Here is a 22,559-nt window from a genome sequence, read left to right as displayed (position 1 = left end):
TGCAACTCAGTCGTGACCATGTGTTAAGTAATAAAACTTGTGTTTATAGAACATAGAAACAAAGAATTTGACAGCAAATACGAACCAATCGGCTCATCTAGTCTGCTCTTTTTTCCTAATGTAAACACTCAGACCTAAATCAGTCCTTGGTCTTGTCCTAGAGCAGGGGTGTCCAAGTTTTTTCTGCAGTGGGCCACTTCATCAGAATTGTATACGTGCGCGGGCCGCACTCATTTTTCACTGTGAGAAAATATGGCCTTTAATAAGATATGCAGATTAAAATAAAGTAAATGGCACTAAACTTTTACTTTTCCTCTCACTGATTTCTGGGCCTAGAAAGCTTTGTGACTACAAATTCAGGATAATTAAAAATTTATTCTAGGGATGCACCAAAATGAAAATTCCGGACCAAAACATTCATGGTTCACTTAGCCAAAACCCCCCACCTTTAAAAATAATAATAAAAACTCACATTTTTAATAAAAGTAGGTAACACCACAATTGGGCAAAAGAATTAGCAATATGACTTTGCATGATAGGAGTGTGATTGCTAACAGCAATCACAGTCCCATCATGCCTAGGTTCCAGCACTTACACATCCAACCAGTAAATGCTGGTACCTAGGCATGATGGGACTGTGATTGCTGTTAACAATCACACTCCTATCATGCCAAGTCAGCCAGTACATGCTGGTACAGGGTGGCTGTAAGTGATGTGCAGACCCCATACAGCTGGCAGCATCAATACACAAGGGGGGCAGCTAGCTAGGTTTCAGCATGTACTGGCTGACTTGGCATGATAGGAGTGTGATTGCTAACAGCAATCACAGTCCCATCATGCCTAGGTTCCAGCACTTACACATCCATGCTATCACACACACACACTCATTCATTCATATACTCATTCATTCACAGATTCATTCCCTCAATCACGCATACTCATTCAAACACCCTCCCCACCCCCTTACCTGCACTGAAGCTCCTCGATGCCGCTCACAGACTTCAGCAGGGGGCGCGGCCTCCCTCTGCGTTCTCTGGTACTGCACAGAGGAAGCAGGATGTGATGTGATGTGATGTCACGTGAACTCTGCTGGGTTCCACTTCCTCTGTGCAGTACAAAAGACCCTCCCACAGGTAAGTAGCAGGGCTCTTGTTATAGCAGGGCTCTTGTTGTAGCAGGGCTTGAGGTGCGGCCCGCGTAAGATAGTTTGCCCTGGCTGCCGATCTTACGCGGGCCGCACCTCGAGTTCTCGCAGGCCGCATTTAGCCCGCGGGCCGCATGTTGGACCCCTGTCCTAGAGTATTATTATCTTTTATTTATATTGAGCCAACAATTTACATTAGAATAGACAGACTAAGACAAAACTATCCATTAGGTAGAGGGCCTGCTCATAAGTTTACAGTCTAGATTCAGGATAGCTTTATGTCCCTGCCACTTCTGATGGGAGGCTGTTCAACTTATCTACCACCCTCGCAGTAAAGATAAAATTCCTTATATTACATCTAAACCTCTCACTATCTAGTTTTAGTTTATAATGTATAGTTCTAACATTTCTTTACCTGTGAAATAAACTTCTCTCCAGTTCTTTGTTAAATCATTTTATGTCTTTAAATTCCTGTATTTAGTGCTATCCATCACTCCTTCAATCCTGACCAGTTTCTCAGTTCCTGCTGATGAAAAACATCCCCACAGCATGATGCTGCCACCACAGTGTTCTAGGGGTGATGGGAGGTGTTGGGTTTGCACAAGACATAGTGTTTTCCTTGATGGCCAAAATCTCAATTTTAGTCTCATCTGGACAGGGCACCTTCTTCCATATGTTCGTGGGTCTCCCACATGTCTTTTGGCGAATAGTAAACATGTTTGCTTTATTATCTGGCCACTCTTCCATAAAGCCCAGTTCTGTGGCGTGTGTGGCTTAAAGTGGTCCTATGAACAGATACTCTAGTCTCCACTGTCAAGCTTTCCAGCTCCTTCAGCGTTATCTTTGATCTCTCTGTTGCCTCTTTTGTCAATCCCCTCCTTGCCTGGTCTGTGAGTTTTCGTGGGCGGCCCTCTCTTGGCAGGTTTGTTGCGATATTCATTCCATTTCTTAAAAAGGGATTTAATGGTGCTCTGTGGGATGTTTAAAGTTTCAGATTTTTTTTATAACCCAACCCTGATCTGTATTTCTCCACAACTTTGTCCCTGGCCTGTTTGGAGAGCTCCTTGGTCTTCATGGTTCTGCTTGGTTGGTGGTGCCCCTTCCTCAGTGGTCTTGGAGACTCTGGGGCCTTTCAGAACAGTTGTATATATACTGAGATCATGTGACAGATCATATGACACTTACACTCCACGCAGGTGGACTTTATTAAGTGAACTAATTAAGTGATTTCTGATGACTGGTTGCACTGGATGTAATTTAGGGGCTTCAGAGCAAAGGGGGTGAGTACACTTTTCCTATTTTCTTTTTTAATTCTCTTTAAAAAGATATTTTCTTCATTTCACTTCACCGATTTGGACTATTTTGTGTATGCCCATTACATGAAATCCAAATAAAAGCCCATTTTAATTCCAGGTTGTAATGCAACAAAATAGGAAAAATGTCAAGGGAGGTGAATACTTTGGCAAGGTGTTCTATTTATTTGGTTTACCCAGGATAGCCCACAGAGTTACTGCGAATAGCAATCTCTCATGTGTACTCTGACTTATAAGCTATAAACACATCTTACGTCACTAACTTGAACATTCATGTACAATAATATAAATATATGGCTAATTTATGTTACAGGAGAGAATATGAACCTATATGAACTTTAATGTCTAAAAAAAACAGTACACAAGGACATACAAGGACAAAGAAAGTAGTTTAAAAGTATATATATGAAAGAATGTAAACCGGGCATTCATCTAGAGACTGCATATACTAGAAGAAATCCTAATTGTTTTCTTATTACCTTGTCAAATAGAAAGGGGGCCATTGCATGCAATGAAAAAAATGTATTATGAATAAAAACGGCCCTGTGGCATGTTAAAAATATTAACTTGACTGTGCCACTATGGGAGTCAATGATGCTGCCCAGGTAGGTGAAGGACTGCACTTCTTCCAGCTGGCTTCCATTCAATGTGACTGGGTCATTGATGTTGTGGATGTTGATACCTACCTGTAATTATCTGGCTGCAGCTATATTGGTCTTCTCTTGCATCTGCTGCTTGCTGTGCGAAGAGAGTACAAGGTCATTGGCAAAGTCCAAGTCATCAAGCTGGGTCCACAAGGTCTACCTGATTCAATTTCCGTGCTCATTGATGTCTTCATAATCCAATGGCATGGAGAAAGAGAAAAGGTGACCGCAAGCACCATTATCTGATTCTGGCTCACACTTGGAAGCTGTCTGTGAGCTGTCCTCAATGGATCACTCTACAGGACAATCTGTCATATTCTTGATCATGGTAAACAATGTGCTGTGGTGTCAATAGAGTTTCCAGAGGTGTCTCTCAATCCACACTGTCAAACGCCTTCTCATAGTCAACAAAGTTGATGTACAATGAGGAGTTCCACTCCAAGGACTGGATGAAGCCGACTCTTGTGTGGGGTGCATCACTCTCTTCATGTCCAGAGTACAGCAACAGTTCTCCTGTTATCAGTTTCCTCTGCCAGTTGCGTCCAACTTGCCTTGCTAACGCCTAGTAGGGTCAGGTTGTTGCTCCTCATCTCTGCTGCAACTTGTGCAGTCTTTCCAAACTCATTCTTTGTCCTCACGTTCCATGTGCCAATGTCAATCCTCCTGGTAGGAAAAGGGTCGTCAGCTTAGCTGCTTTTTTGTTGCTTTCACTACTAAGCACCATGTGTTTACGACTTGAAAATCCTTCTTCTTAATGGCTAAAAGTCTCTGTTATCTTTGTTAACATTTCTGTACCAAGCTGATTTTTACAGGGTTGGGTTGCTAGGGTTGACTTGGGACAGGCAATTTTCCCAAAATGACCTCACTGGTGGAGTTCTCCTTTATGCTCCACTTGAATTATGTTTTATGGTAATGCCTGGAAACCTCTTGGGAATGCTGCCTCATTGGTCTCCCCTTTTTTCTCCAAATGGCAACATAGAAATTATAGTGAATTATGTGGCTAGCTTAGGGATAGTTATAGCTAGTTACAGGTGAATTATTAAAGGAAACAGAAAGTGATAGGGATTAACATTGTCTGGCACTATTCCAACACAGAGATCAAAATGACTGTGCTGAAGGCTAACAATCTGACTTGCCATATTACAGGAAAGGGATGGTCTCTGCATCACTGCAGAGTGGCTCACATAAAAATACTCTGCTAGGTACAAGGAAGTGTTTTATACTGAGCATAAACAAAAAGTTTAATCCAATTGCTATACTGCCAAAAATATGTTGTGCATAATAGAGTAACAAAGTAATAAATAAATACTTTGTATGTTAAAAAAGAGATATTAAAATGTTCCATAAGCAAAGTCTTCCCTTTTGAAAAACCAGTTTGTTATATTTCATGTACCTAAATGTTTCCGTAATTAAAGATTGTTGAACAAATAATATCACATTTCCTAAGCCATAGCAAACATGCACCTGCAGAGCCAGCTTACATCACGGGACTGAAACAGTGGCCTTATTGTTAGGAAGGAAGTACTGTGTATTTACCTAAATTAGATTTGTTTAGTCCTATTCAACAGAAACAAGTACCGTGGCTGCTGTTTTTTTTTCAAGGATTAAGGAAATTAAAGAAATACATTGTTATGCAATTATTCTAGCCAGGTGGAGTAAACATAAATAGATATAATTCTGCAGCAAAATTATTAGAACTGTGCTGCTTCTACAAAACCAACTAAGATCAAGGAAAAGGTGTCAAGATGACATGTAAGTGTACTTATCATATAATCATTATGTTACTAAGTACATGTTGTTTTTTGGTCATAACATTAATGTCCGCAAATATTTATTCTAATAGTTTATACTTATTTATACTAATAAATACATAATATGTTAAGACTCTGAACTGTGATAAAACGTGCATTTGCACTGATTCTTAAAGAACACAAAACCTGACTCAACATGTATGGGCATCAGAGATGACACGCACCATGTACACAAACCACAGTGATAGCTGACAATGAAGTGACCTGGATCATTTTAAGCAATCAGCTTTATATGATACTAAGTGTGAAACTTCATAGTAAAAAGGGTGAAAGCAACAATGCAAAAATGTAGCCTTTCTGTGTAAAAGGTCTTCAACCTTTTGAGGCAAGTACTTGGCTTTGTGTAAAGCTGTGTTTGAGCACACAACATTCTTTGCCATCAAAAGGTGGGTGCAAGTTCTCAAGCTGGTTGTGATCATACCTGGGAATTCTTTGTGTTTGACCTGGAATCTCGGGGTCACTTCTCCCTTTTCCCAGGTGGTGTTTAGCCATGCCCATTCTCTACCCACATTCCCTCCTACTCAATACTCAATACATATGTCCACCTTGCCCCATGCATACTTATGTTTATTCTGTCTACACATACAACTGGCTCTGCCCCCTTGTAAAGCCACCCCCAGAAGATAGAGAGAGCTCCAGGTAACCCTTTGTTCAGCTAGGCACAGAAATTACTGCATGTGTGAAATGAATGTCATTAATGACATAGACAAGAAAATGAGAAGTGATAAGGCATTTTTCACCAGTGTCACAAATCCAAAGATCAAAATTCATTAATATCTTGGTTCATTCTCCAAAGTACCCAGCACTCCAAAGTAGAAATGTTTATTGCAATGCAAACAAGTATGCTGCCTTTAGAGAGAGCGTCTTTATATACTTGGTCATACTACATACTTATGTTCTGTTATGTATTTGTTGCAGTGACTGTGGAGATGTCTTTATATAGGCTTGAATGGACCTTGATGATATTTATTGGTGTAGGGGCTAGCTCACAAATGGCATAATGTACCACACACCCATAACTCTCATTAACCTATAAGCAGGTTAAGTAGTTGGTCATAGGTTTAAAATTGATTGGGTAGGGATCTGCAAAGTTTTATGAACATTCATATTTGATTCACATTTGAATAAGTTGAAAGAAAACATCCAGCCATGCTAATAGTATTGCAGGAGCACATCATGCTTCCCACTCATTGTATGTCCTAACCTTTGCCCCGCGTGCCATGAAGAAGCCACAGAAACTATGAACTTAAGAGTGGACATAGTGAGGTGATGGTAAGTAAGAAATAGGGTTAAAGTGTTTAGGAGAAGGTAGTTTGGAAGAGGTACCAGGAGCTTGTGAGTGCTAAGGTTTTTTAGAAGTAAAGTAAAAAGGAATTATGTTTGATTATTTTATATATATATATATATATATATATATATATATATATATATATAAATAATTTACTGATTCTATTGGGGGTTTGATTTGAAAATATTTGTCCTGATTTGATTCAAAGTTTGATTCACTCCAAAACGTGTGATACATAGGGCTGTGCCATGGACTCACCACAGGAGGTCAATTGTGGGAGACCTTTTGAAATGTGGCAAAAAGTACCATAATGTTACATAATGTTTGTTTTTTTAACAAGTGAAAATATTTGTATTGAAGTCTTTAGTATATAATTAGATCCCCAGCTACCCAGAGGTACCCACTCTAATGCTTAGTCTCTGTAAACACATACATCCACACGTGTCTGTACTATAGACAGAGAGGAGTACATGAACGGCTTCTGGCACTAACCAAGTAAGTAACCAACTTTTAATACCAATGCCAAAAAGATTTGGCAAGATATGCTAACATTTACAGACATATGTTTATAAACATCCGCAGACAAATAACGAATGCACGTATGCTCTGTAACTGCTGATGTTTATTTGATCCTATTTAAGATTTGGCCTAAGGCTATCATTGCCTCAGCCGTAAGTGTCTGAGCCACAGGAGAGAATACTATGCATTCCAGCTGTAACCCAGTGTAAATAACTGACCTCTGCAATGTGACAGTCCTCGCGTTGGCTGTCAACATTTTAACACAAGTAGTTACTAAGCTTATACAACAGCAATATCCACACTGTGGCACGTTAAACATACGGTTCTTTGAAAATGTATTTGTCTCAATTATGTTTGTATACATTGTTGCACATTGTACATATTGTACTGAAGGTTATCAGATCTTTAACCAACATCTAATATTAGACAAAAGAGAACCTGAATGAAGAAACATCACCTAATGTTGATGCTTTTGTCATTTATGTATAAATAAATTTATATAGCTCCAAATGCTATATAAATGCTGGAAAATGTCATCTACCCCTTACGCTAAAAAGCTGGATACACCTTTGGCAGTAACTCATGTTTTCTTCCATGATATTGAGTAGCCCTGAAGAGAGCTGCATGGGCAGCAAAGCACCACCAAACTATGACACTTACATAATCAGGCTAGACAGCTGTTATGATGTTTATAATGCCATATTTAATTATTGCCAGACATAATAATACTATAGCAACAAACATAGAAGAGACTCATCTGCCCATAGGACATTGTTCCAGAAGTCTTCAGGAGCATCTAGGAGCTTTTTGGCACACACATTCATGTTCATGTTAACAGCGGTTTTCATATTGTTACTTTGCCTTGAATCCAATGTTTGCACTGTCTGAAAGGGAAGTCATGTACACTGACCTCAGCTGAGTCCTGCAGTTCTATGAGACGTGTTGTATGCTCTTTGATTGTGGAAGGACAGGTATATCTTTGAAGGTTCTCTACTGTCCAAAACAATCTTCATTTGGTCAGTATGACCCTTAGAATGGTTCATTGGAACCCAGAGGCTTATTATGGATTCATGAATGTAGGGCTGCAACTAACGATTATTTTCATAATCGATTAGTTGGACGATCATTTTTTTCGATTAATCGGATTAAAAAAGAAATGTAAATTTTTCATTTATTTAAAATATGCATTTCTTTGTTTTAATTTACAACCTGCCCCCCCCCAGATATGCACATCTGAGCCCAGGCTTGCCACACTACCTCCCAGATATGCCACATACCCCCAGATATGCCACTCCGCCCTCCCCACATATGCCTTATATACCCTATATGCCTTTATACCCCCTGATATGCCACTGTGCCCCCTGATATGCCTTATACCCCAGTATACCTTATACCCCCAGATATGTCACTCCCTCCTCCCCAGATATGCCTTATACCCCCAGATATGCCATAGTGCACACATAGATTTACAGACATTTCTGGGACATTTCAGAAATCTGGAGATGCAGCTGAATACATTTTGGTGAATTTCTCTACAGTTACGTGTAATCTGTGCAAACCATCTTAAAAAGCATGGAAAGCTTGGTGAAAACACAATTAAATTAATGTTACCACCCCTTTTGCTAGGGATTGGTAACAAAATGGTTGTATGACAAGTATCCATACGCTCCTGGTGAAATACCCTGAACTGTCTTCTCTTCAAAAATATATACTTTGTGGGGGTACTTTGAGCTGGTGGGCTGCTAAATAGTCCCAAATGAGCCATAGGCTTCAGAAACTAAAATGTGAACATTTCAAGTTTCAAAAAGGTGCATTGAACTGAATGGTTATCATTAATGACGTCAACAACCTTATTAGCAGTGTGCTATTAATAAAAAAAATACTCCAGATAACAGTTCCAAGAGATAATAACACCAACTGCTATATAAGAAAGTCACAGAGTTCTTAGGACTGTGACAACATATTTATGCTCAACGTTAAAGCAACAGATCAATTTTCAAGTGATAGCATCACAGGATACTCAGGCAAGTCACTGAGTTTTTTCAACACCATTGACCAATAATTTATGGTGTCACATAATATACACCACGTAATTGAACATCTCAGTGACCTCCAAGCAGGTAAAGCACTAGCCATAACCCTTCTAGAGTCAGATCTAAGGAGGCATAGGTACATAAATATGAATGGATATACAGCCTGACATCCTTCTTACTGTAGACATCTACATAGCCATAAGTAAAACTGCTATAAAACACAAAAAATGAAGGAGGTAGTGGCCCCAAATCTTTAAATCAGTCTGGCAAAGGGGGCACTGACCCATCACTCCCATACTAGCCTTCTCATGGAGAGAGGTGATTAGAAGGTTTTTTACATACACTGTCCAACAGTGCCCTAGTCTATTATTACTCACAGTGGCCGTGAGTGAAGATTGACACAAATACAGTGAGTGATTTAAAAGCCAAAGGATTGGATAATGTATTTTTTTACCCTGGCACGCGTCCTTGTTTAGGGTGGAGACACTCCAAAGCTGTCACAATGCTGCTTCACAATAAAGGTTTTCCAGACGTGTTTACAACAAGTATACAACAGTTTTACTACATATCTGTAGACATATAAAGCAGACAACCAGAGACAGAAAACCACAGATCTTGAAGTGCATAAAAATGACAGAATACTAAAACTGCATTAAAGGTCACGGCATATAATGTATGGGCTATAATAATCTGTTACACGTGCTTTTCAGGATGATATTTTTGCTTGTGTATCAGATGAGAAGCATATATTGATTATTAGGTCTGTAGGCCCCACTTCCATTCATAGAATGAGATGGAGCAAAGTGCATTGTGCGCTGGTAAACTAGACAATGTTTATATAATATCTTATATACTAACTTATCTCCCTCATGAATTTGGGGGAACAGGTTCTCTTTAAATCTGTATTTTACTACTACATTTTACTTCTAGGTCTGTGTGTGTACATGTGTCTGTGCTTTGCTCTCTCCTTTGGTGAAGAATGGGTTAAAGCATGCTTGTAACAATGCATGCACTTTAAATAGCCAACTGAGGGGGAAAAACTGTCCTTACAAAGCTGCCACCTACTGGTATGTTAACGGGCATGAAAGTACAATGTGCTTCTTTAAAAAAAATTAATTATTTATTACTTAATATGGTAGTTAAAAAAAAGGAGAGAAGAGGAAGGAAAACAGGGTGTGTGAATGTCTATATGTGTGTATATATATATATATATATATATATATATATTGTCATACCTGGGAACTCTCCGGGATTGACCCAGAGATTCCCGGGTGAGCGCTGCTCCTCTGGTTCTCCGGGTCAAGACCCGAATCCTCCGGGTCGTGGGAGCGGGGTGTTGACACCCCCTGCTCCCCGCCCATGTTTTCCTTGAAATGCCGTCAGCGGGAACGCCCCCGATGTCTGCGGGACCGCCCACCAATGTCAGCGGGACAGCCCACCAACGGCAGCAGGACCGCCCGCTGATGTTCCCAGGTATGTATATTGTGCATACTTATGTAGGGATATATATATATGTGTGTATGTATATATGTATATGGGCCTATTGAGATACATGTATACGTAGGTGTTGTTTTTTTCCCTCTCTTCTTCTTGACTTAATAGTAATGAATATTTCTACATATATCATTTACTATGTGTAGTTATGTGTGGATACCTAAATATAAATGTATGTATACAGAATTTGTTTCTTAATATTACAATATTATATCCAGTAATATTTTTGCTTCAATATTGATTCATTTATTTAGTTTCATCTACTGGAGCTAATTCAACAATTGGAAAGCAATTCGGAATTGAATATCAGCTTTTACATATTTTTAATGTATTTTCCTCAACGCTGTCAAAAGTTCATTGATTTATAAAGCGCCACCATATTCTACAGTGATGCATTGTCTGATTACTTTTTTTCTTAAATTGTACAGAAGAAATAAAACACCTTTACTTCATGCATTCAGGACACCCATGGAGACCATCTCTAATAATTCCTTATAACTACAACCCATTCTGTTCCTTATTATTAACCAATAATCATTTTTTTTATTAAGCCACTTCTCGCCATTGTAAAATTCAGAGCCAAAAACCTCCCTTTGCTTTGGCTTTAGTGTGAGCTTCGATAAAAGGAAAACATTACAGAGAGATGGAATATTCAAACTACTAACTTGGAACATTCAGCCCAAGGTCCATATATAAATTAGCAAACACATAATAATAATAATTGTACAGATCAGAGGACCCAATCAAGTAGGTGGCTGACTGATTCACAACTGATTAGTTGTGTTATTTCACCAATACACCACCAGAGGGGCCAAAACAACACTGGAGGATCTGTCAACTCAACCCTGTTGTATTGTATTGTTTTCAATACATTTTAGTAGTAGTTCTCAGAATGTATGTTAAGCATAGAAGTTATAATGTAAATTACCGTATTCTCTCGTTTATAAGACAAGGTTTTTTCAGGGCAAAGTGCTCAGAAAAATAACCATTGTCTTATATTCGAGGTCGTCTTCTAATCAGACCTCAAATAGAGGTCTGACTATAAGACTAAGATCCAGATCCCCCGCAGCGATGCAGGGGACCTGGATCCTCCTCTCCGGCAGCTGGAGGAGGTCTGTGCACATCCCGCAGCCGGTGACTTGTCCACCACAGATCTCAGTAAATGTCCACCTTGAACCAATGTTGGTGCCTACTCCTGCCCAGTACACACAGGGGCCCCTTCCCTGTCCCACTCCTCTTCTCTATGTTTCCTTCAATTCCCCACCAATACTTGCAATGGGGCCACTAGGCCCCGGAGTCCAGAAAGTGCCTCAGTCCCTGGAAAAAGGGGCCATCTGAGCACCAAAGCTCGCAAGGACCCCTGATACGGATAGAAAGCCATAAGGGCTCAGTTTCCAGTAGTAGTTTGCAAAGGGATGCTATAGGGGCATGTGATAGATAAGGAAGGCCACCTGCTTGTCTGGGCCCCATACAAGTATTGATTGTATCCCCTGATGGTTGCCATTTTAGGTAGCTATATAAGCTGACTCCTCCTGGTCTATGATACTGACATTCTACCATTTACCAGAAGGCAGTATAACAAGAACTGTGTGTTTGTCTAGTAGATAAAGGTAGAAGACCTAAGCACATAGCATATTGTTGTTGCAAACATTGTATTTTGTGGAGCCTTGCTTAAACAGAATATAACACTATATCTTAAAACTGTTTTAAATTACTAGTATTCTACAAAAAAAACATGGAGTTCCCCTTTAAATTTGTTATTGCTGTACCGTAAAAATAGTGTACAGCTAATAGTTCTGAGAACTAAGCTACTCGGAAGACACGTTCTACTGAATTGATTTCAATAGTATCATTTCATCTGGACATGATGTCTAGAAAGCATAAGATTTATTTACAAACATGCAGTGCAGATAGGGGGATATCAGGGTACAATGTCCAGAACACATAAAGTAAAGCTACAGTTCTGGGTATGTCCACAACGCACAGGTTAATATTTAAGATTTGGACCTAAACAAAGATGGGAGTAGAATTAGGTTTTTGGAATACCTGGCAAAATAAAATTAAACAATCTACTTTGATTTGAAGTCTACCACTACAACACAGTTACCACTATTGTTTTCAAACAAAAAAGAGCTCAGTAGTGGCTTTACCTGCTTTTTAAAACTAAATTAACAGCAAAAAGTCTGCTTCCCTTCAAAGTAAAATGCACTGTTAAATAAATTAAATAATAAAAATTGACTGATAACCAGATAATGTAAGTTCTTGAGCCAATTTTACTGGCATTTTGCCTTATGTCCTTGAGCCAATTTAACTGGCATTATACAACAATATACAACAATTGGTTGTCAGTACATCCCCGGCATTGGTAATCTCAATGATACAGACCTGTAGTTTAACAGTAGCATTGATACCATTTTGACTTGGCATCAGATTTTAAAAGGATTTTCCAGTAAGTTTTGCGATGCTCATTATCCAAAAGTCAGTGTCAGACTTTAAGTAAGGTTGGAATATATTTGTCCCAACCCGTGCTTAGTCATGGCAATTGTATATCTGGATTTTCTAGAGCTACAGCTGAAAAAGCAGTCAAGGTGAAAATTCTTCATACTCTCCCTCAGGGTGGCTTGGTACTCTCGAGTAAAACAGTTTATATGCCAATTTTTTTTAGCAGATATGTAACAGAGTTTTATAGATTTTGTATGTATTTATACATTTTCTGTGCTGGTGCTAGGATCAAAGTGTGTAACAGACTGCCAAACAACCAATCAGTACTGCATGCTCCCCTGACAAAAGTGCTTAAAGAGGCAGCCACTGGCATATACTTGTATACACTGTACATTTTCTCCTCTTCCAGTGTATCTATAGTTCTCCAGCAAAAAAATTCCAAAATCTCTTCTTTTTTCCAACAGTAATAGCACCGTGAAATCAAGATAATGGACACTACTTTTAGCCTTAATTAACTTAAGTTTATTTAGTTTTGCTTGACAAGGGGTTTTTAAATGGTTTTCCCATTTGCCTTCCACTGTTGAGCCTCTACTTCAGGGGCGTCCAACATGCGGCCCGCGGGGCAAATGCGGCCCGCGAGACCTCGAGGTGCGGCCGGCGTAAGATCTGCAGCCAGGGCAACCGATCTTACACGGGCCGCACCGCGAAGCACTGCTACAACAAGAGCCCTGCTGCTTACCTGTGGGAGGGTCTTTTGTACTGCATAGACATAGAGGAAGCGGAACCCAGCAGAGTTCACGTGACATCACATGACTCTGCTCCAGTCCTGCTTCCTCTGTGAGAACTCAGAGGGATGCCGCGCCCCCTGCTGGAGTATGTGAGCGGCATCGAGGAGCTGCAGTGCAGGTAAGGGGGTGGGGAGGGTGTTTGAGTATGCGTGATTGAGGGAATGAATCTGTGAATGAATGAGTATATGAATGAATGAGTGTGTGTGTGATAGCATGGATGTGTAAGTGCTGGAACCTAGGCATGATGGGACTGTGATTGCTGTTAGCAATCACACTCCTATCATGCCAAGTCAGCCAGCACATGCGGAAACCTGGCTAGCTGCCCCCCTTGTGTATTGATGCTGCCAGCAGTATGGGGTCTGCACATCACAGCCACCCTGTACCAGCATGTACTGGCTGACTTGGCATGATAGGAGTGTGATTGCTAACAGCAATCACAGTTCCATCATGCCTAGGTTCCAGCGTTTACTGCTTGGATGTGTAACTGCTGAAACCTAAACATGATGGGACTGTGATTGCTGTTAGCAATCACACCCCTATCATGCCAAGTCAGCCAGTACATGCTGAAACCTAGCTAGCTGTCCCCCTTGTGTATTGATGCTGCCAGCAGTATGGGGACTGCACATCACTTACAGCCACCCTGTACCAGCATGTACTGGCTGACTTGGCATGATAGGAATGTGATTGCTAACAGCAATCACAGTCCCATCATGCCTAGGTTCCAGCATTTACTGGTTGGATGTGTAAGTGCTGAAACCTAAGCATGATGGGACTGTGATTGCTGTTAGCAATCACACCCCTATCATGCCAAGTCAGCCAGTACATGCTGAAACCTAGCTAGCTGCCCCCCTTGTGTATTGATGCTGCCTGCAGTATGGGGTCTGCACATCACTTACAGCCAGCATGTACTGGCTGACTTGGCATGATAGGAGTGTGATTGCTAACAGCAATCACAGCAAGCCCAGTCCCATCATGCCTAGGTACCAGCATTTACTGGTTGCCTGGGTATGATAGGCATGTGATTTCTGTTAGCAATCACACTCCTATCATGCCAAGTCATATTGCTATTTTTTTTTGTCCAATTGTGGTGTGTTACCTACTTTTATTAAAAATGTGAGTTTTTATTATTATTTAGGTGGGGGGTCATTTTTGGTTTTGGCTAAGTGAACTGTGAATGTTTTGGTCCAGAATTTTCATTTTGGTGCATCCCTAGAATAAATAGAACTATTGCATTTTTAATTATCCTGAATTTGTAGTCACAAAACTTTCTAGGCCCAGAAATCATTGAGAGGAAAAGTAAAGGTTTTGTGTTATTTAATTTATTTTAATCTGCATATCTTATTAAAGACCATATTTTCTCACAGTGAAAAATGAGTGCACAATTCTGATGAAGTGGCCCACTGCAGAAAAAACTTGGACACCCCTGCTCTACTTCCTTGAAAACATGTATGCCTTGATATATAGAGCTTTAAGATCCAATACTTTTTGATGACAGGTTGAATTTAATCTGAAATGATCTGAAATGCAGTTTCTGTTTGTGTAACATTTTCTCTGAGCGTAAACGGATTTCTCAACCAGACTCCATCTGACATGAGAAGCTCTAATCTAATAACACTGCCAAACTCTTGCTCAACCTCTCTGTAACACTAAAAAGTCAAGTTCCATTCATCTGTGCTTACTAGGAATCAACTGAACTTATTTCAGCCCTGTTCCCAATTCAGGAGCACAGCGCAGTATAAATAAAGAGTGATTATGATCACTGTGATTATGAAAACAAAACCTGTGCATCAGGTGCCACCACCAACTCACTGTAACTGCTTTGAATTGATTCTCTGAAATGCAGTGGATATGCAAAGACACTGAGAATTGGAAGGGTTTGATCTAGAAGTTAGAAAGCTACTGGATAATATAAATCTTGAAAATGAGCCTTGTTTCAATAACTAAGATATAAGTATTTCAGCAAACACTAAATGTAGGAAAAATATCAAAAACACAATCCACTATACAGACACACTATATGACCAAAAGTATGTGAACACCTGACCCTTAGACCTTAGACGATGGGTCAGAATGTAGTGATTTTTACATAACACCAAATCTGAACCAAAGTTATCTAGCACTCTTGAGTTTCATAGAAACCGGGCCAGACTGGGACTTAAAACCAGCCCTGGAAATAATTCAATACCAGCCTCATATTCCATGGTGACATTTTTGGACACACTGCACATGTCGGGTTCTGGCCCCAATATTTTTTATTTAACACATTAGTCTTAAATACGATACAGTACAAACGCCTTGAAAATGAATGTTTTTTTTAAAGCAAATCTTTGCTACCAACCCCTTCAGATGCTACATAGCAGTAAGCTCTAAGAACACACATGAGGGAACTTTACGGGATCTAGGTGGACGCATCTTCAACAAAAATAAATGCAGAGGAATGGAGTATCCTTTTAACAAAAATATGAATAGGATCTTACCTATTGCTGATCTTTCTCCACAGTTGTGCACCTAGAGGTAAACATAAATGTACTGTAACATAATTAAATTAAATAATTTAACTTTCTATGGATATAGCCAAGTAGGAGCTTCCCTATGAGTAAGGACTGTCACTATATATACATGCACTGTCATATTTTTGTTATATAACAAACATGTAAGCAAGCATGACAAATCTACATTGTATTACCTTTATTTCGCCTTGCCTGTTCACAGTTTATATGTTTGGTATGATGTATCTGATAAAACCTGCTTTACATTATTGAAGCCATGTATTGCTATAAACGAAAAGTCAGACGGCAGGCAAGAAGATCAAGGATTAGCCTTTGCTTAAACTCCGAGATTGCCGACTTAACACCCATAACCTTGAATTACCTGGTATTTATGGGTCAAGAACATCACACCAGCTTGGTGCTATTCTGCTTGTGTTACCTGTAAATTTGATTTACTACAAAAGTGACATTTCTTCTGCAAGTGAAATTCCTTCCAGGAGACTAATATAGTGATGACCTATTATCAATGTGAAATACACTTAATGTACATTGCGATAGAGTTGCGATGAATTCTCAAAGTAATGTACAGTTAGAAGACGTTTACCTTAATTATTTAATACTATTCTCAGTTTCGTTGTATTCCAGGCCAGAACAGTGGGAATTGTGGGTATGTGTATATTCAGACAAAGTAGCAATATTTTTTTTTACCGTTTTGCATATTGATGATACAGCCTATGACTTAAAATCATTAGACAAAATGCCACCATGTCACGTAAACTATGAAAAGGCAGAAATTCAGACAATTAAAATATATATTGTGCTGATTAATCTAATTATAAGGTCCTATATAAAGTTATATATTATAATGATTATTGACTGTATGCTGTTGGTTGGGGAAGAGAAATTCAGATAGATTCATTTAAAAGTGTATGCTTACCGCTACGTCTAGACAGTATAAAGTGCTTGATAATTTGAACCATCACAGCTCCAAGTAAAATGAGGGATATTAAATGATACATTCTCCAAGGAGTCAGAGCGAGAAACCTGAAATAAAAATAAAGTTGTGTATTATCATTACAATGCACGTGCCATGATGCTTCTATTACTGCCAACTTGTATTAGCTTATTAAGGCCAACCCCATCCATTACCAATAGTCCTTAATGGTCTTCAGACCATAACTACGGGTCTGGCACAAAATAAAGGGGATATTCAAACCCAACTTTTCTAAATTTACCTGTAACACATGATGTAATGTTCTTGCTAACAGCAGTGTCAAATCAGTTAACACAGTTTAATATGTTTTGTCTACACAAACAAGCACTAAGGGCAAGTCACCATTAATTCCGAGGTTTATAAAGGTTGTTAGGTCAGGAAAAAGTCATGTCCCTGTCCTTTAGATATGATACTGGTTGGTGATGAAGATGTATTAGTACGACTGCTCAACCAAGACAAAAGTTGATTATATTCCCATAGCAAACGAGTCAATGCTGTTTGTGCCATTCCATTTGTTGCTTTGTCACCACAGTCACTCTTTATATACATCATAAAGCGTATTTATGAATTATGCAGTACTGGTATGGGCAAAGTCTGAGGTGCCTAATCACAACCCATCCATGTTGCCTCACTAAATGAACTGTGCATTGAACAGGGTCAGCTTTTATTGCTGAAGAAGCTTGCTAGGGTTGCGTCTTCGTAATGTCCGAAACCGCAACTCTTGTAAACTCTCCTTTTGGTGATAATTCTGGACTTGTCAAAATAGTAAAACAAATATTTTAAAACAAAAAATATCCCAACCTTTACCTGATTTCACCAATTTATGGAGCATTGGTGGCCCTTCAGTAGTTCAATTTTAAAGGTCTTAACATAGTATCTAATAATTCCTTCTCATCTGTGATCTAATAAATCTCTTTTCTGTTCCAGATTTATTGTATTATGTTAGGTTTATATGCATGTTCCTTTTCCCTTCTCTTTTTTCTAATCCTTTGCAAGTTGATAGAGAAAAACTTACATAAAGCTAAAAAAAAAGTATCATTTACAAAAAACGTGGAAAAGTGCTGGATTGTGTACCAAATACACCATTCCCAATGTCAAATTTTACATTTTAAACAATGGTGAAGCCAGTCAGCAACGTCATAAATCCACATTAAACACAAAGGGACAAACATTGTTAGATTAGGTTACTGAGTTTATAAACTAATGTGTAACGCAGACCTTGCATACCGCAGTACTGATCTATAGTGCCTCATCTTGGTTTTCAGAAGATCTAAGTGATTTAGAGTGGCCCCGTTTCAAAAAAATATAAATAGCATCCTTCAGGATGCTGTCAACATTCATATGAGAAGGAAGCTGAGTTGAGATCACAAAACCAGCTAATGCCTCGCAAGCAAGTATCTGACACTGTTGAACAATGATGAGGTATGAGAATGAAATTTAAGAAGTATCTGTTTTCCACTGCTCCCATATACTCTGGGGGCCATTGGACCAAAGCAGGTCCCTAGTCGACTAGATTGTAAGCTTGCAAGAGCATGGTCCTTTTTTCCTTTTGTACCAGTTTGTTATTGTGGTGCCAGACGGGCTGGTCTTAGTATTTCAGAAACTGCTGATCTACTGGGATTTTCACGCACAACAATCTCTAGGGTTATAGAGAATGGTCCGAAAAGGGGAAATATATAGTGAGCAGTTGTGTGGATGAAAATGCCTCATTGATGTCACAGGTCAGAGGAGAATGGGCAGACTGGTTTTAGATGATAGAAAGGCAACAGTAACTTAAATAACCACTCGTTACAACCAAGGTATGCAGAATACCATCTGTAAATGCACAACACATAGAACCTTGAAGCAGATGGGCTACAGCAGCAGAAGACCCCACCGGGTGCCACTCGTGTCAGAACAGGAAACTGAGGCTACAATCTGCACAGGCTCCCTAAAACTGGACAACAGAAGACTGGAAGAACATTGCCTGGTCTGATGAGTCTCGATTCCAGCTGTGACATTCAGATGGCAGGGTCAGACATTGGCGTAAACAACATGAAAGTATGGATCAATTCTGCCTTGTTTCAACGGTTTAGGCTGGTGGTGTAATGGTCTAGGGGAAATGTTCTTGGCACACTGTGGGCCCCTTAGTACCAATTGAGCATTGCTTAAACGTGGCAGCCTACCTGAGTATTGTTGCTGACCATGCCCATCCCTTTATGACCAGTCACCGGTTTCTTAAACATGACAATGAGATCACTGTACTCCAATGGCCTCTACAATCACCAGATCAATCCAATAGAGCACCTTTGAGATGTGGTGGAACGGGAGATTCACATCATGGATGCACAGCCAACAAATCTGCAGCAACCACGTGATGCCATCATGTCCATATGGACCAAAATCTCGGAGGAATGTTTCCAGCACCTTGTAGAAAGTATGCTAGCAAGGTAAGGTAATAAAGTGTACATCCAATAGAACTATTTTAAATGTCCAGGACAACAAAGCATATGTGGTTTCCAAATGTGATCAACCCACAATTTAGCAATATATTATGGCTTTTATGCAATATAATTTGCAACATTATATTATCGTAGGTAAGCACCTGAGACTTAGGGTGAGCAGCCTGACAGTATCGTGTTACTTTTCTCATACTTGTCATATTGCTTTGGACAGTGTTGTAATGATCAATGTGTCATTACACACAGAGCAAATAACCCATCTATACAACTGCGTGTAGTAACTATAGAGTAATAATGTAATAAAGTCACAATTAAAGCCACCACTCAAAAAAAGAACACACGAGTAACATGTTGCACTTTTCTTTATAAATTAGAATTTCAGTTGATCCGGAATGTGGTGGGTCCTAATTAAGAAAGGCAAAAGAACAGAAAGGAGATGAAATCTTTGGCCTGGAATGAATTTGCTTCTGATCTGAAACTGTATGTTAAAAAGCTACTATGTGTTTCCATATTATGAAGAGTAACATGGAAATGGGGAAAAGTTAAAATGAATCATAATAATGCAATTGACAATAGAATTAACACATGTTAATACATACATGTAATGAATGAAGGCGGTCCTACTTTTGCAGGCTTTTAGGAGGTTGGGGGGGGAGGGTGAGACAGAAGGAGAGAGGGTAATATTCTTTCAATTTAAACTATAGTCATTAGGGTTAGTCACGGTCTTTAATATGGCCCCAAGCTGCTTAAATAATCCATTTAATTATCATGAGATCACTGTTTAATTGTGATTATGAAAGGGTTCCAGCTTATCCTATTCTTTTACAAATTGAATATTATCATAAGCATATAAGTATATAGGAGTCTGTATGAGCTTTTAAATGTTATGCCTTTATTGCTTTGTTTAGAAACTCCAAGTATCCTCAGATATACTTCAATTATAAACCACTTATGCATTGTTTGCACTAATACAGTAGATAGGAACTGGATTATCTCCCCGAGTACACCCAGCAGGCCAGAACACGAAGAACATTTACAGTCATCAAAACACAGCATTCTAGGATAAGGCATTAAAGAGGAACTATCACAAAAACGCTCTACCTTACCTGTTACTTTGGTTAATTAAATCACCCAAAAAGCAGGACAGTAAGACTTGTGCAAGGGGTGCAGTTTCTGATGACGTGACAAATACTTTTCATGGAGTAAAAGTGTCCGTGACAGCAGAATGCCATAGAGCTGTGGATTGCCTAGCGCTGCTGTCTGTGGGTTTATGCCTGGATCACAAACAGTGTGTTTCTGTATCCCTTCCCCACTCCTTTTCTGTCAGCTGCCATGTGTGGCGAGATAACATATATCACCTCCCCAGATTCAATGTGCATTATGATGGACCGTAATATTTTCAAATATAAAAGTGAAAAAGGCACTTAGAGCCCAAAGGGTTAAAAGACAAGTAAATACTAAGTAAACAATGCAGCTAACACATACGCACACATCTCCAATGTACCAATGGTGAAAACAAAATTCTAATAAAAAGTATGGCGCAAACACTACTGTTTAAAAGTTGGGGGTCACATTAGGGGGCATTTCTAGCTGTAACATAATTGCAAAAGTGTTTTCTAATAATCAATTGACCTTTTAAACTTAAACTTGGATTAGCAAACGCAACGTGCCATCGGAACACAGGAGTGATGGTTGGTGATAAACGCCCTCTATATGCCTATGAAGAGATTCCATTAAAAGATCGTTTCCAGCTACAATAGTCATTTACAACATTAACAGTTTCTACACTTTATTTCAAATTGATTGATGTTATTGTAATAGACAACATTGGCTTTTCTTTCAAAAACAAAGAGAATTCTAAGTGACCCCAAACTTTTGAATGGTAGTTGGAAAGTATTGGGGTTACACCCTATGTCGTAGTTTATGGTGGTTACTGAACGAAGAGTCGCTTAACCACTTTCTGCCAGAGCATTTTACCGGAACCACTACAGTCGTGAGCAAGCTATAATTGGCTAAACAAAGGGTGAGGGCATTTTAAAGGGGAAGGCACCAATTTTTATTATGATGTACCAACCTAGCCAGTTTTTTTACAGATGAAACCTTCTTGGGTTGGCCCTTTAGTCAAAGCTGACTATTTACTGAACCACCGCTCTGCCTTGAACTAATTTCTGTCACCTTGTTTCTATTGTGAGACACTATTTTTTTCTCGAGACAGTGAGCTTCCCACTACATATCACACAAAAGTGAGTTTAGTAAGAAATTACTGATTTTTTTTGTTTGTTTTCAATAATCACTATAAAACTGTTCCACCAACTGCTATGATGTCATCGACTTAAATATATTGACTTCTCTAACAGAATAAAAATTAATTAATGAGGTAAACTTTTCATTTACCTTTAGATCACTTACATTGTCACTCTGCGACATTAGACAGTGTTGTGGAAAACCAGGATTAGAGTCCTCACTTGTTGCAACCTTCAGCCATTTTATTTATAGATAAAGTTATGACTTCCACACAAGACAATGATAGGCAGGAAATAAACAAGGATCATTTCAAAGAAATCTGACATACCAACCCTGTTTTTTACTGTTTTAAAGTGTTTTATATGTAGTAGGTTTCATGATGCCATTTTTCTACTCGTGACATTATCTACAACTGGGAGATGGCACTTAAGGAACATACCACCCTGATGCCCCTCCTAAATAGTATGAAAAGAATGTGAGTGAATGTTATACACAGGGTCACCCTTGGGGTTTGTAGGTCCCCTTTGTCCTTAGAAAGGGACAACCAGAGCTCCCACTCTATCACTTTCTCATGGTCTGTGCATCACTGAGCGAAGCAAAGAGCTTTGATATGACATCACATCTCAGTGCTCCACTTACTGATTCAGAGACCGTGAGAATGAGGAAAAGGGCAGTAAGCAGTAGCACTTCTGGATTGTCATAAGTGTGGGTCCTAGGTGGGGCTTCACTTGCATCTGCCTAAAGGTCCTGAAATGATCTAGTTAACTATCAATGGGTCACACACGAGTTCTGGTGAAGCCCTGCCCCTAGTCCCATTCTATCCACACATTTGAAATGTTGCGAGGAGTGAAAGATAATAACTGCAGAACAATATTCAAACACAAATACCTATAAAAACCCCAAAGTGGTGTCTAC

General features: G+C 39.3%; 2 protein-coding genes across 2 annotated transcripts in view; one reads left to right on the top strand and one right to left on the bottom strand.

The window, feature by feature from the left end:
- Positions 1-22,559, top strand: part of BASP1 (brain abundant membrane attached signal protein 1) — a 267,975-nt gene that overhangs the window by 37,822 nt on the left and 207,594 nt on the right. The window lies entirely within an intron of this gene.
- RETREG1 (reticulophagy regulator 1) overlaps positions 1-22,559 on the bottom strand; it is a 49,465-nt gene that overhangs the window by 24,628 nt on the left and 2,278 nt on the right. The window contains exons 2-3 of the mRNA XM_053466316.1: positions 16,903-17,009; positions 15,954-15,984 (exon numbers count right to left, since the gene is read on the bottom strand). Of these exons, the coding sequence (XP_053322291.1) occupies positions 15,954-15,984; positions 16,903-17,009 (138 nt within the window). The remainder of the gene's footprint in view (positions 1-15,953; positions 15,985-16,902; positions 17,010-22,559) is intronic.

This window comes from Spea bombifrons, chromosome 5 (genome assembly GCF_027358695.1).
Source record: "Spea bombifrons isolate aSpeBom1 chromosome 5, aSpeBom1.2.pri, whole genome shotgun sequence".
In the NCBI taxonomy this organism is placed as follows: Eukaryota; Metazoa; Chordata; class Amphibia; order Anura; family Pelobatidae; genus Spea; species Spea bombifrons.
This window is presented reverse-complemented; position numbering and strand designations above follow the sequence as displayed.